General features: G+C 41.3%; 1 protein-coding gene and 1 long non-coding RNA gene across 3 annotated transcripts in view; one reads left to right on the top strand and one right to left on the bottom strand.

The window, feature by feature from the left end:
* Nucleotides 1–13,378, top strand: part of LOC123285366 (uncharacterized) — a 230,474-nt gene that overhangs the window by 16,596 nt on the left and 200,500 nt on the right. The gene's annotated exons all lie outside the window — the stretch shown is intronic.
* The window catches only part of ARHGEF4 (Rho guanine nucleotide exchange factor 4), a 247,704-nt gene that overhangs the window by 108,671 nt on the left and 125,655 nt on the right, over nucleotides 1–13,378 (bottom strand). Inside the window, exon 4 of the mRNA XM_070507336.1 lies at nucleotides 1,156–1,282. Within this exon, the coding sequence (XP_070363437.1) occupies nucleotides 1,156–1,282 (127 nt within the window). The remainder of the gene's footprint in view (nucleotides 1–1,155; nucleotides 1,283–13,378) is intronic.

Genomic DNA, 13,378 nt, shown 5'->3' with positions numbered 1-13,378 from the left:
TGACTTTGCTTACTGTGAATTTAAGATCACAACCATATATGGGAAAGAATAAAAGTCCACTGCACGATGCAGCATAAGTGCATACATTTGCTAATGGAAAATAAGCATGTCCACCAGCTAATCTGAGTGGCCAGCTCCCCCAGGACCAGCACCCAGTATGCACTGAGTCAGAGTCAGAGCTCAAGACTCAGGTCTGCATCAGAGCCGACTCCTTAGCATGGCATATGCCACTTTAATGCTCAGAGCCTGACCACTGCTCTCCATATCATCTTTTGCTAACTCTATTGGCTTTCTACAGGTCTTTAGTTTCACAGGACCAAAGTACGGACAGCCTTGAATGCCAGTCCCATTCCTACTCGCCAAGTCAGGATGAAGTACATGTTTGACAGGCAACGCCATTTTGCTTTTTCAACCTGTCTAGGGCTTTACCCTTCTTTATCCTTCTTAAGCACCAGATTTGGCCTCTCCTTCCAGCCAGCCGGATGCTTTTAGACCGTGAGTTGCTGTCTAACATAATCTGCAGCTGCTCAAGACCTGAGACCCAACATCTGTCCTTCCACCAGGAGGCCTTGAGCATTTTCAGCCTGTCCAGCTCCTCCTAGGTTAGGTCTAGGAAAGGCAGTGGCTGTGCATGAGGAGGCCCCATTCTGGCTCTCACTGGGGCCCAGTTTCCTTCTGGCACAAAAGCTAGCCCTTTTATGGACAAATATGTGATGTGATGCTGTTTGCCATAGTTTTGGGAAAGGGACTCAGAGAGGCTGCCATAAAACTCAAGAAAGAGGCTCATCCCTCAGAAGGGAAAACACTCAAGTTCCATCACTAGATGAGAGATGGCTCTCTGTGTGATTATTTCTTCTGCAAGTTATATCCTATTACAATGCCCAAGGGATGGTCATTAGTTCTGCTCAAAATAAACAAACAGAGCCAGGTTTGGGGATTCAATAACGGAATCTTCCCCAAGCCAAGAATTCCCTTTGTCTGGGTGCTAGGAACCTCTTCCTAATTGAAGGGATAAGAGACAATGGTTTATCTTGATCACCTTCAAGCTACTTCTGCCAGACAAGTAAACACAGCAGTCTACAACACTCTCTTACTTCTTGTCCTTCTTTCCAGGACATCCGAGTGTAAAACAAAAGAGAGAGGCACCTAACTCACCAGTGTCCGGTCTGTCCTCCGGCCAGCACAGGTGGTTCAGTCCTGTTGGAGCACTCTGGGAGAATGGATGGCTTCTTCTAGGCAAATTCAGAGTCTCTGGAGAGCTAACAGTCATCTTCCTCCAACACTGGGAGAGGAGGAAAGAGGCAGAGAGTGAATGAAGACAAGATGACCTGCTGTCATTGCCACGTCATAATTTTTTAATTGTCCAGGACCTTGCTGTGAGCAGAGCACACAGCCAAATTGCACACAGCTCCAGGAGGTGTCATTCACATTGAAATCCATGAGGAAAAAAAAAGCTTCTCCTGTAGCTGGTAGTCTGTAACCTGTACGGCCATATGTGGCAACCATGGCAGAAGAGGTTATCATTCAACAATGTGAAATGAGGATGTTGAGGTCTCCAAACCTCTGAATCTCTCCCAGCCAGTCAGCCACACAGCCTAACATTTCTCCAAAAGCAAAACTGTTAATAGTTTTAGCTAAGGCATATTCTTTTAGGGCTACTTAATTAAAATGCAACTCATGAAGTCTCTGGCACCTCATAGTTATGAGACAGACCTCACCTTTAGACAGTAAGGACCAGTGTTATAGGAGGTCTTGGGAAGACAAGGGATATTGTCCCTTTCTTTATCATGCCACCATCCAGAGATAAACTTGGCCCCTCCCAGTTTTGTCTACTTTATAAGGTTATTGTATTAACTTAAAAGTTGTGGTCAGTATTCAAATAAATGTTTATTCCCTTTCCTTATCTTTTGTATCCTTCATACTATTAAGTAATAGTGCTTAAAAGATTCTTTTAGTGATATCTGGAAACATAAATATACAAACAAGGATGAAGACGGAGTAGCATACTGCAACCCCTCTCTTCCATTTGAATGCAACTAAAAACCTTGGACAGATGTATAGATCGGTTATTTGAAGACTCTGAAAGTAAATGCTAACAGGGCATTTGGGGAAGGAAACCAGAATTTGAAGTTACACTAATCCTGTGGTAAGTTTCCTGTTTTGTTGTTCCTGTGGTATCCCCTGGCCTGAAGTCAACAGCAGCTTGAAACTGGGTGTGGACAAAAAGGACTCCGAAAGAACCCCTCTCTCGTCTGAAGAGAGGGAAAAGGGGCCCCCAAGGGTCTGAACAAATGGGGGAAATCCTCTATGTTGCTGTTTCCTCCCACCCAAGACTCCTGGGAAATCCCATTATATTATGGCAGTGATGGCCAGGCAGACCGCTAAAACTCTCAGGGAGGGGAATCCTCTGTGACCAGAGGAAGTGTGGGCCCAAGAGCATGGGGGGAGAATCTCTGGTTTATGTTTTCCTCTTTCTGTCTCCTGCCACTTGGCTCCAGAGGCAGACACAGTTGTAGGAAGTGTATGGCAGAGTGGGAAAATGAAATCTTAGCTTTCTAGCAAAAAGGCCAGGAAGAGGGAGCTCCTGGAAACCAGGAAGTGCCTCAAAAAAATGCACATAGGAGGGAATTCAAGAAAATGATCCCATAAAGTTGTTTATGAACTCTTGGACTCATGCCCAAACTATGCATGGGTGGATCTGAGCCTAAACAGAATACAAAGTCTTTGAGAACTGAACTTTTAGATAGAACATTTTACAAGTCCCAGACTAATGGATGATCCTCATTATCCAAACAGCACTGAAAACACCTTGAAGACTGGACTGACATAAGAAACATAGCCCCTGAAGGCCAATGAAAGCCTGTAGCCTAAACTAGATCAGTTTCCTGAAAAACTTAATAGTGTTAAAACTTAGAATAATTTCCATAGGAATAAACAAGGCCCAGAGTCTCATAACACATTCAAAATGTGCAAGATACAATCAAAAAACTACTTGATAACAAAGAACTATGAAAATCTCAATAACTTGTAAGGGAAAAAAGACAACAGATCTCAACACCAAGATGACACAGTTGTTGAAATTATCAAATACATTAAAGCAGCTTATATAACTATGCTCTAACAAGTAAGGGTGAACACTTAAAATGAATGAAAAATAACAGTGGGGAAATAGATGCAAAAAAGAATGACATGGAAATATTAGAACTGAAAAATATAATAACTGAAATAAAAAACTCATTGTCACAGTTCAATTACAAAATGAGATGATAGAGGAAATAATCAGTAAATTTCTAAATAGCTTAATAGAAATAATCCAATCTGAAGAACAGAGAGAAAAAAAGATTGGAAAAAATAAACAGAGCCTCAGGAACCTGTGGGACAACGAGGGTCTAACATTCTGACATCAGAGTACCAGAAGAAGAGAAATTGTGGTGCAGAACAATATCAAGAAATAATTTCTGAAAAGATCTCAAATATGGTTAAAAAAAAACCCTTAACTGATAAAACAAGAAACTTAGCAAACTTCAAACAGGGAAACCCAAGGAAATCAACCTAAAACATAATAATCAAACTATTGAAAACTAGAGACAATGAAAAAATTTTGAAAACACCCAGACAGCAATAACAGATCATATAAAAGGGAACAGTCATTTAAATGACTACAGACTTTTCATCGATGCCCGAAAGAAGTGGAACAATATTTTTAAAATGCTGAGCCAACTGTCAACCCAGAATTTTAGATCCTGTGAAAGTACTTTTGGAAAGAAGGTGAAATAAATATATCTCGCGTGAATAAATCTAAGAGAATCCATAGTCAGCAGACCTGCCCTACAGAAACTTTGAAGGAAGATCTGCATACAGAAGGGAAACAATACCAGAGGGAAACTTCAAACTTCAGGAATTGAAGGAAGAACGATAGAAATAGTAAATATATAGGTAGATATAACAGACTATTATTCTCCTCTAAGTTGTTTAAAGTGTATTTGACAGTTAAAAGCAAAAATTATAATATTGTCTGTTAAGGTTTTCAATATATGCAGATGACATATGACAACTACAGCATAGAGGGTGACATCAAAGGGACCTATATGGTGGAAGATTTCTACATTCCACTCGAAGTGGTAAATATTAGTTCTAAGCAGACTGTGAAAAGTTAAGATGTATAGTAATCCCTAGAGCGAGTATTTAAAAAAAACAAAGAAATATAGTTAAAAAAAACTCAATAGATAAGTTAAAATTTAAAACTAAAAAAATAACCAAATAATCCAAAAGAAGACAGTAAAAGGAGACAGAGAAATGCAAATCAGAGGAGGGAACAAAGAACATGGTAAATCTAAATCCAAACACATCAATAATTACATTAAATGTAAATACTCAGAACACATAGTTAAAAGATTTTCAAAATAGATTAATGAAAAAAAACCCACCCCGCATAATATGCTATCACAAGAAAACCACTTCCAAAATAAAGATAAAGGTAGATACAAAGTAAAAGGATGGGAAAACATATGCACACAAACACTAATCAAAAGAAAACTTGAGTGGTTATATTAATAGCAGAAAAAGCAGACTTCAGAGTAAGGAAAATTACCAGGGATACAGAAGGACATTACGTAACACAAGGCTGAATTCACCAAGAAGATGTAACAGTCCTAAATGTGTACAGCACCTAACCCCAGACCTTCAAAATGTGTGAAGCAAAAACTGATACAATTTAAAGGAGAAATGGAAAATCCACAATTATGTTTGGATACTTCAACACTTCTAGTTCAGTAATCAGTAGAACAAATAAACAGAAACATGGCAAGGGAATATACAAAATGAACAGCACCATCCACCAACTGGAAGTAACTGACGTTTGTCTGACAGTCCACCCAACAATAGCAGAAGACACATTGTTTTCAAGTGCGCATGGAATATTCACCAAGAAAGACCATATACTTGGTGAGGATAACAACAACAACAACTTAAATTTAAAAGGATGGAAATCATACAAAGTATGCTTCTCTGACCATAATGGAATTAAATTAGAAATCACTAATAGAAAGGTAATTGGGAAGTCTCCACCTACTTAGAAATTAAGCAACACACTTCGAAGTAATGCATGGTAGTGGATTCTGTTCTGCAAACAGTGATTTAGTGTTCTGATCCCTTCAACACATGCTCTATTATTCCTGGTGTTCTGACTTTTTCAAGCTACATTGTATTATTCTTTGTCACACTTTTTTGGTAATTGTTCTTGTAATACATCTTTTCATGTTTACTAGAAGAAACTACCAAACCATTATTTGACTTAACTAGTATATAATATCCATTTCCTATTAAATTATCAGAATTCTCAAACTTTTGGCCCTCAAGCTTTTTATAGTCATAGAATCTTAGACTTGGAATCCTCTTGAAATCTAGTTTAATTTTGGTTAAGGGGGAACTGGATCCTGTACATAGATGTACTCAGGCAGTCCAGATTACATCTGATTTTTAAAAAATAGCCATGTAAGCAAGTGACTGTATAATTTTTATAAAACTTTTATTGCCGTCCCTCACATGAATCACTAAAACACTCTCCTAACTCTCCTATCCTTGCTCCACAACACATTTGTCTTGTCACTCCCCTGTTAAAGGCTTTAAGCCCTAAAAGGCTGCCTGTTGCTTATAGAATAAAGCCAAGGTTGATTGACACTGGGCTGAGTTCTCACATTGTTTTCTGACCACTGCAAAGACTCTCTCCCACCGTGCACATACCACTCACTATGCCCTTGATGCTCCCTGAATTCCACACTGTCATGCCCTTAATCTTGCTATTCCCTCTACTTGAGATGCCCTTCCCTGGTGAACTTTTCTCCATTCCTCAGGGAAACATCTTCCTCTCTGCAGTCTTCCCCACGCTCCCTCTACACAGAATTAGGCACACCTCCTACCTGGTTAACAGTGTGTGGCTGGCATTGCTACAGCACGTGTATTGCAGGATAGTTGCTGTACAGTTTTATGTATATTGAATTACAATATACATTTTATTATTGTGTTGTCCCTCTAGCTAGACTGTAAGCTCCTTCCGGAAAGTGACTGTCTTCATCTTTTATCCCTCTGGGCTCTGAGTCAAGCTCATTGTTCAGGGAGGGGCTGATAGAGAGGAAGGGAAAGGACCTAGCTTTCATTTAGCACTTTCTATGTGTCTGGTATGTACTGTACAGTTTGCCCATTGTTTCTCATTTAATCCCCACAACAACCCAACAAGGTAGAAACATATTAACATCTCCATTTTACAGATGAGGAAACTGAGGCTCAGAGAGGTTAAGCAACCTAACTTGCCCCAAACCTCCTTATTTTCTAGGCCAAGCTTCTTGAAAGAGTAAATGATGCTTCTGTTTCTACTGCTTCACTTCCCCCACTTCCTCTCTCCCTCCTCACTCGGCTGCACCGATTCTCCCCACACTCCCGGACCTACGCTGCTTCTACAAAGCTCAGTCATTAAGTTCACGTGGTGAAGTCCAGCGAGCCACTTTCAGTGCTTTCTGCTGCGTTTGACACTACTCACCATTCCACCACTTCTGCTCTACTCCTTTGCCTTCTCTCCTGGTTTTCCTTCCTTTTTAATGACTCTTCTTGGTGTTCTGGGTTCTGCCCCCTCCTCTTCTGCTAGAATTCCTGGATATATCCATTTGGATGAATGACAGGCATCTCTGAGTCAACAAGTGCAAAACTGGATTTATCATTCTACCCCTTTCTCCACACCTCATGTCCTCCTGTACTCCCTGTCTCAGGGAGTGTTATCAGTATTCATGTACCCAGCTGCTTAGCTGAAATCCAAGGACACACTAGACTCTTCTCTTTCTATCACCTTCCTCATCCAGTAATAACCACATCCCATAGGTTTTCTCTTAAACATGTTCCAGCCTTGTCCTAGGATGTGTCAGGCGGTGTTTAGAACATGGGCCCTGGTGCCTGAGGCCCTAGGCTTGAAGCCTGCTGCTACCTGCTAGTTCTGTGACTTTGCCAAATTTCTTGTCTTCTTTATGCCTTGATTATCTCACTAGAAAAATGAGAATAATATTAATACCTGCATCTCACAGCATCCATAAGCATTAAATGTATTTCATTTGAATCACTTGGTGCACGTCACATAGAAAGTCCTCGGTAAATATTAGAGTAATTTTTATTATTTTACCTATGTTGGCTACCACCATGCTAATTCGGGTCCTCATATCTTATTAGGTGTCCCCTCAAATTCATCCTCTACTCTGCTACCAAGTATCCTATGTAAAATATACAATTGACAACATCAACTGACCGTATTGCTTCTTCACTTAAAAGCCTTCAGTGGCTCCTCCTCATATTGTGACCAGAGGACAAACTATAAGCTCTTCATCTAGAATGCTCTATGACCTGGCCCTGCCCTAACTCTCTGTCTCATCTCCTGCCACTCACTGCCTCATACTTTATACACCACCTGAGCCAAACTCCTTAAAGGTACCATCATCTCTTGTGCCTCTGCTAATGATATTCTCTCTGCCCTGACAGCCTGTCTTACCTTCGTAACCTTCCTTCCTGATTAACCTACACGCCGGGTCAGGACTCGAGTCAGGGGTCACGGACACTGCCAGGTTGGCTTCAGCATCCCTCCTCTGATCCCCTAGCGTCCTTGCATTCCTCTGTGGTAGCACTTTAGTTCTTATGTCCGCACCACCCAGAGCAATGCCTAGTATGTTAGAGCTCCACCATTATATTTTAAATCAAATCCATCTTGAATAAATAAGCAAAACTAATTTTCACTTTAATCCAGATATTTTCAATTCCTGGCTTACAGCCCTTTCAATTAGGTGAAATATAGTGCCTTGATAAACACCTGGACAACATCCTGTCAGCATGGACAATCAAGTCCCAAACCTGAGTGACTGCAAATGCAGTCTGGTCGTGGTAGAGGCAAGGGCAAGGAAGGGGACCCCTTCCACAGGAAAAAGGCGTTAAATAGAATAAATGAGTCCCAATTACTTATGGCTGCTCTATATCCACATAGTCCCATGCTTCCCTGAATACCTGCATCCTAGAGCTGTGGTCTTCCAGTTACACTCAGTTTTTATTATTTGTGCTGGCTGTATTCTATAAAGTCTCTGAAAACACTGGATTAGCAAATACTGAATCATTGCTCCTAGGGGAAATAGACAGGTTCCTATTATAGGAAATATCTGCAAATAACAGAAATGCTGTTTGCATTATATCAGTTCATTTGTCAACATCCTATGAAATAAGCCCATCTCATTAGCATTGAAAACCTGCTCTTCCACATAAGCCTTTTCCTATATAATACTTAGCAGGTGTTTTAAAATTTTTTCTGAAGTTTCCTGATCTGAAGAACTTGCCTCACCTGCAAGTTGAAGGTTTCTCAGGCCATATCGTCTTTTGAAGCATGCGAACCAGGCAGCACCAGCCGAGAAGGGTTCAACAGTTTCCTGACCCTGGGGAATTTTACTATAAATTTCTCTGGCTTTCAGTCTCACAACATGCTGCCCACTACACTTTTATTGGTCATCATCTCATGAGTTCACATTTCAGCTGCTTTTCCATAGTTCCATCACACACTACAGATGTTACTTTAGCACTTTCCAGAATGGCTTCATGTACAGATCGGTGAACTTCTTCCTTTGTCTGAAGGTACCATATTGTTAATTCATTACCATTGAATTCATAGGCCCTAGCACTAGAACTCATACCTGAACTGAGCTTATCCAACAAATGTATTTTCTCTGTAAGGCACGTCACAGTTTTCTTGTGCTTAGGAACATTAGACATCAGCATTATGCTTGGGGGCCATTTAAAGCAGCAAAACCACCAACAAAAAGCACAAAAATGCCAAAAACATAGCACTAAATAGATCACCTAAAGGACATCTGTTTAGTACAAGAGCCTAAATAAGAAGGAAGAGCCTCGCCTTGTTTCACCTTAGCTGGGAACCTGGTGTTGGGTGACTCAGATTTTTTGCTGCTCTGCACATGTTCATGAATGACTGCAAAAGAGCCTTGAGTACTGATTTTGGGGTTACAAAGAAATTGTAGTGAGTAGGCGAATTTACAAATATGGAGTCTTTGAATATGAGGAACTGTACTTAGTTCCATTAAATGGCCATTAGTGGCAGATCACTCTTTGTTAGAATAGCATGGAGGAAAACATTCTTAGCTCCAACTGAATCACTAGGAAAAAAGACTATTGAATTAGAGTAAGGAGGGGCTGTCTGGGATGCTGGGAGTTGGAGGCAAAGATACTCTTTAGGAACCCCAGGGTCCTGACTCTGCTTTTGAGTCTCGGACAAGAATATGGCCTATTGGTGAGGACCCAATGTTTGTACATATTTCTTTAAAATGCATCTTTCTTTAAAAGACTGTTAAAGTGAGTTCCTTGCCACTGGTGATATAAATCTTATGTATGAAAGAATGGTAGTGTAGCAAGAATTGAACTATTTCCCCAGATCCAGTAGGACTCTATCTTCTTTGGATAGTGACTCTGGCAGGGGTACCTTTCATCGGGGATGTAGAGGCCAGGGAAGTGCCACACTAAATGTGCGGCATCTGCTTCTGCCATATGTGTTTACACAGTTTTCAAACATTTTTTAATGTAAGTTAATTAAAATGAGAACTTAGGGTAAAAAATGTGTAGTTTCATCCCATCTATCCATAACCTACATAAAACAGTGCAAGTAGAAAGAACAGAGTCCTTGGAGACACACAAATAGGAGTTCACGTGTGGTCCCTGCCAATGTATCACCTTAAAATTTGGCAGGTTTCTTACTGTCTCTGAATCTCAGCTTCCTCATCTGTAAAGTAAGGCACATGACAACTGAATCACAGAATTGTCGTGATCACAAAACTGGACATATCCATGGGATGACTTCAACCTTTTTGACATACTCTCTTGACATGGCCCGTTTGTAGTGGCAGCTGCATCAAAATAGTCACTTCAAAATATCAAACAATACTTTTAATTGAAAAAGTAGTATGTTCAGCTTATATCTCTGACCTTTATTTGTATATAACTGTCCCCTATCCTCTCATACCCCACCTTGAGAGTTATAGTCAAAAGGCAAAAAGTACTTTGTAAAAAGTGAGCTGATATTGTGCATTATCCCCAGTTCTGAATCTCACCCCATTCTTCATTCTATTCCCAGTTATAGTATTTTCCCTGGTGTGGGATTTGGCAAGGTCCTCAGCTATTTGGCTATTCCACTTATGTTGTTGTCTGGATGTACTGTTTGATAATATGTCAAATAAGTTTGTTAACTGTATGCAGAAAAGTGCTAATATAGCAGATCTGAGGCTGTTATCTTTAGAAGGCCTGTGTGTAAGGTTAGCTCTTGGCTAGCATCTGGAAACTTGGCACTCAAACTGTTCTGTAACTGATAAGGATGGTTCACTGTGCCTAGACGGTCTGTACAATTTTTATATATCAGCTAATTAAAATGAGATCTTACAGGTCTCAATTGTATAACGTGCTTTATGCCAAACACCTGCCTTCCTTCTAATTTGGTATGTGCTAGGCAGGGAGTGCCTACATGACTAGCCTCCAATAAAAATCTTGAGCTCTCAGTGACTAATGGGCTTCCCTGGACAGAAGCACTGGGTACATGTTACTGCATTTTTTTTCTGCTGGAGAAAGAAGCATGTTCAATGTGCACCCTCACAGAAGGGAGAAAGCATAAAGAAGCCTGCATGGATTATTTATTCCGACTCGACCTGTGTCTTTTTCCCATGCTGATCCTGCCATATATCCTTTCACTGTAATAAGCCTTATCCATAAGTATGATTTTATGCTGAGTCCCATGAGTCTTCCTGGCAAATCACTGAATGTGTGGGTGGTCTTGGAGACTCCCCTCCTCCCAAAAAACAACTTAGTTCTTAAAACTGAACTTTTGGAGACTTCCAGTTCTGCTAAGATGGAGTAGCCCCATTCTTCCAAGGTCCTTCTTCTTTCAACTAAAATTTCTAGATATAACATAACAAACAAGCATAGGAAGATGCTGCAAGGTGGAAAGAAGGTGGGCTTCCTAGAGACATCAGGACTTTGGGTGCTGAGTGACCTGAATTTCCTTATTGCCTCATATGTCCCAGACAAGGCACTGCAGAAGCCTCCAACCCAGAACCAACAACAAGCACACATAAAAAAAGCTCCAAGAAAAGCTTGTTTCCCCTAGCTAAAACACTAGGAAAAGGGTGGATGTGGTAGGCAGAATAATGCTCTCTGTATACCCAGCCTAATCCCTGCCTGTTATCTTACAGGGCAAAGTGACTGCAGATTAAGGTTAAGGATCTTGAGGTAGGGAGATTACCCAAGTGGGCTTAACCTAATCATGAGTGCTTAACAGAACCTTTCCCAGCTGAGGTCAGGGCTAGAGGGAGATATAACTACAGAATGGCCAGAGATGCCACATTGCTGACTTTGAAGATGCAGGAGGGGTCAGGAATCAAAGAATATGGCAGTCTCTAGAAGCTGGAAAAGGCAAGAAATGGATTCCCCCCTAATGCCTCAAGAAAGGAACACAGCCTTACTGATAGCATGATTTTAACTCAGTCAGAGCTATGTCAGTCTTCTAATCTACAGAAATGTAAGGTAATAGACTTGTGTTGGTATATGCCGTTAGATTTGTGGTTATTTGTTATAGTAGAAATAGGAAACTAATAGAGACTTTGGTACCTGGAAGTGGAGTGTAACTGTAACAAATATCTAAAAATGTGGAAGTGACTTTGGAATCGGGCAGTGGTCAGTGGCTGGAAGAATTTGGAAAAGCATGATGGAAAAAACCTAGATTGCCTTGGACAGAGTGTTAGTAGGAAAATGGATGCTAAAGTGATGCCTGCCAATGAAGACTCAGAAGGAAGTGAGGAGCATGGTAGAGAAAACATAAATTGCTCTAGAGAACACCTAAATTGTTGTGAACAGACTGTTAGTAGAAATATGGACATTAAAGGTGCTTCTAATGAGGGCCCAGAAGGAAAGGAGGAACTGTTTTTGGAAAATGGAGGCGAGTCCTTGTCATTTAGTGGTAAAGTTTGGCAGAACTTTGCCCTGCAGTTATGTGGAAAGCAGAAGTGGTATATGATGAACTTGGATGTTCAGTTGAGGAGATTTCCAAGCAAAGTGTTGAAGTTGCAGCCTGGTTTCCTCTTGCTCCTTGTAGTAAAATGCAAGAAGAAAGAGATAAATGGAGAGAAGAACTGTTAAATAACAAGGAACTGGGGCTTGATGACTTGGGAAATTCTCAGCTTGTCCAGGTGGTAAAAGATACTAAAATTAAGAGATTCAGTTTCAGAAAACTAGGTCTAGGGAAAAAGCTGAGAGTGTGGATAGACAACCTTTTGCTAATACCTCAGAAAGATCAAAAGTCAGAGTATTCAGTCATAAAAATGGGTCTTTGAAGACACTAAGGATGTGATCATAGATTCCCCTCAGCCATCTCAGAAGAAGCCAAAAATAGAGATAAGGTTATTTAGGAAATATCTGTGAAAAAGTCTCTTGTTTAATGGAATGAATCCCCATGACATACATGGGAGGCCCAGAAGGTCCTTGAGAATTTTATACTAGGAAAATCACTGCCCTCTTGGATGAAAGGGGACAGAGAGCATGACATGAAAGTGGTGGCAAGCAGAGAGTTAATCTTTCACTCCACCTTCCTGCCTGGCAGAAGGAAGCACACTGCAATTCCCCTCTCGGAAGTTTGGTGGAGCTGAACAGGCAGCAAGTCTCCCATTCTCCACCTAGGGTAAGCAGTTAGTGCTCCAATTCTCCCACTCAGTGGTGTCTATGGAAGTGAGGGGGGAGTTTCCATTCCCTACCAGGCAGAGGCAGGTGGCGCTCCAATTTCCCCACTGGGTGGTATTAGCAGGCCAGGCAGGGCACCGATCTTCCATTCTTTGTCTGGGAGAAGCAAGCAGTGGTGATCCAATTCACTTGCCAGGGTAGTGTCAGTGGATCCAGTGGATAATCAGGCAATGTGAGGTGGGGCAACTCACCACTAGGTTTCACCACCCTCACTCTGGTGTTAGTGGGCTGCAGCCAGGGTGATCCTCCACCACACTTGGCATCCACAAGACTGAACGATGTCATGCAAATCAGGACTAATCACGGCTCCAATATCACCTACCCTAGTGTCAGAAAGATAGGAGAGATGAACCTCCATACTCACTGGGCAGCAATGAGGCAGAACAAAGTGGTGAGAGGTGGGACAAGCTGGCACTGCACTTTGTTCCCCCTCTCCTAAGGTCAGCAGGGCCCAGCTGGGAGCTGACCCTACACGTTGAAGGTGATGAGGTAGTAGACTTGGTGCCCTACTTCTGCCAGGAAGTTGTCAGCAGGGCTGAGGGGGAGCTGAGCTTCCAGTCCACCCACTGCAGAG

Source organism: Equus asinus, chromosome 4, assembly GCF_041296235.1.
Source record: "Equus asinus isolate D_3611 breed Donkey chromosome 4, EquAss-T2T_v2, whole genome shotgun sequence".
NCBI lineage: Eukaryota > Metazoa > Chordata > Mammalia > Perissodactyla > Equidae > Equus > Equus asinus.
The sequence above is the reverse complement of the archived record's forward strand: the minus strand, read 5'-3'. Positions and strand labels throughout refer to the sequence as shown.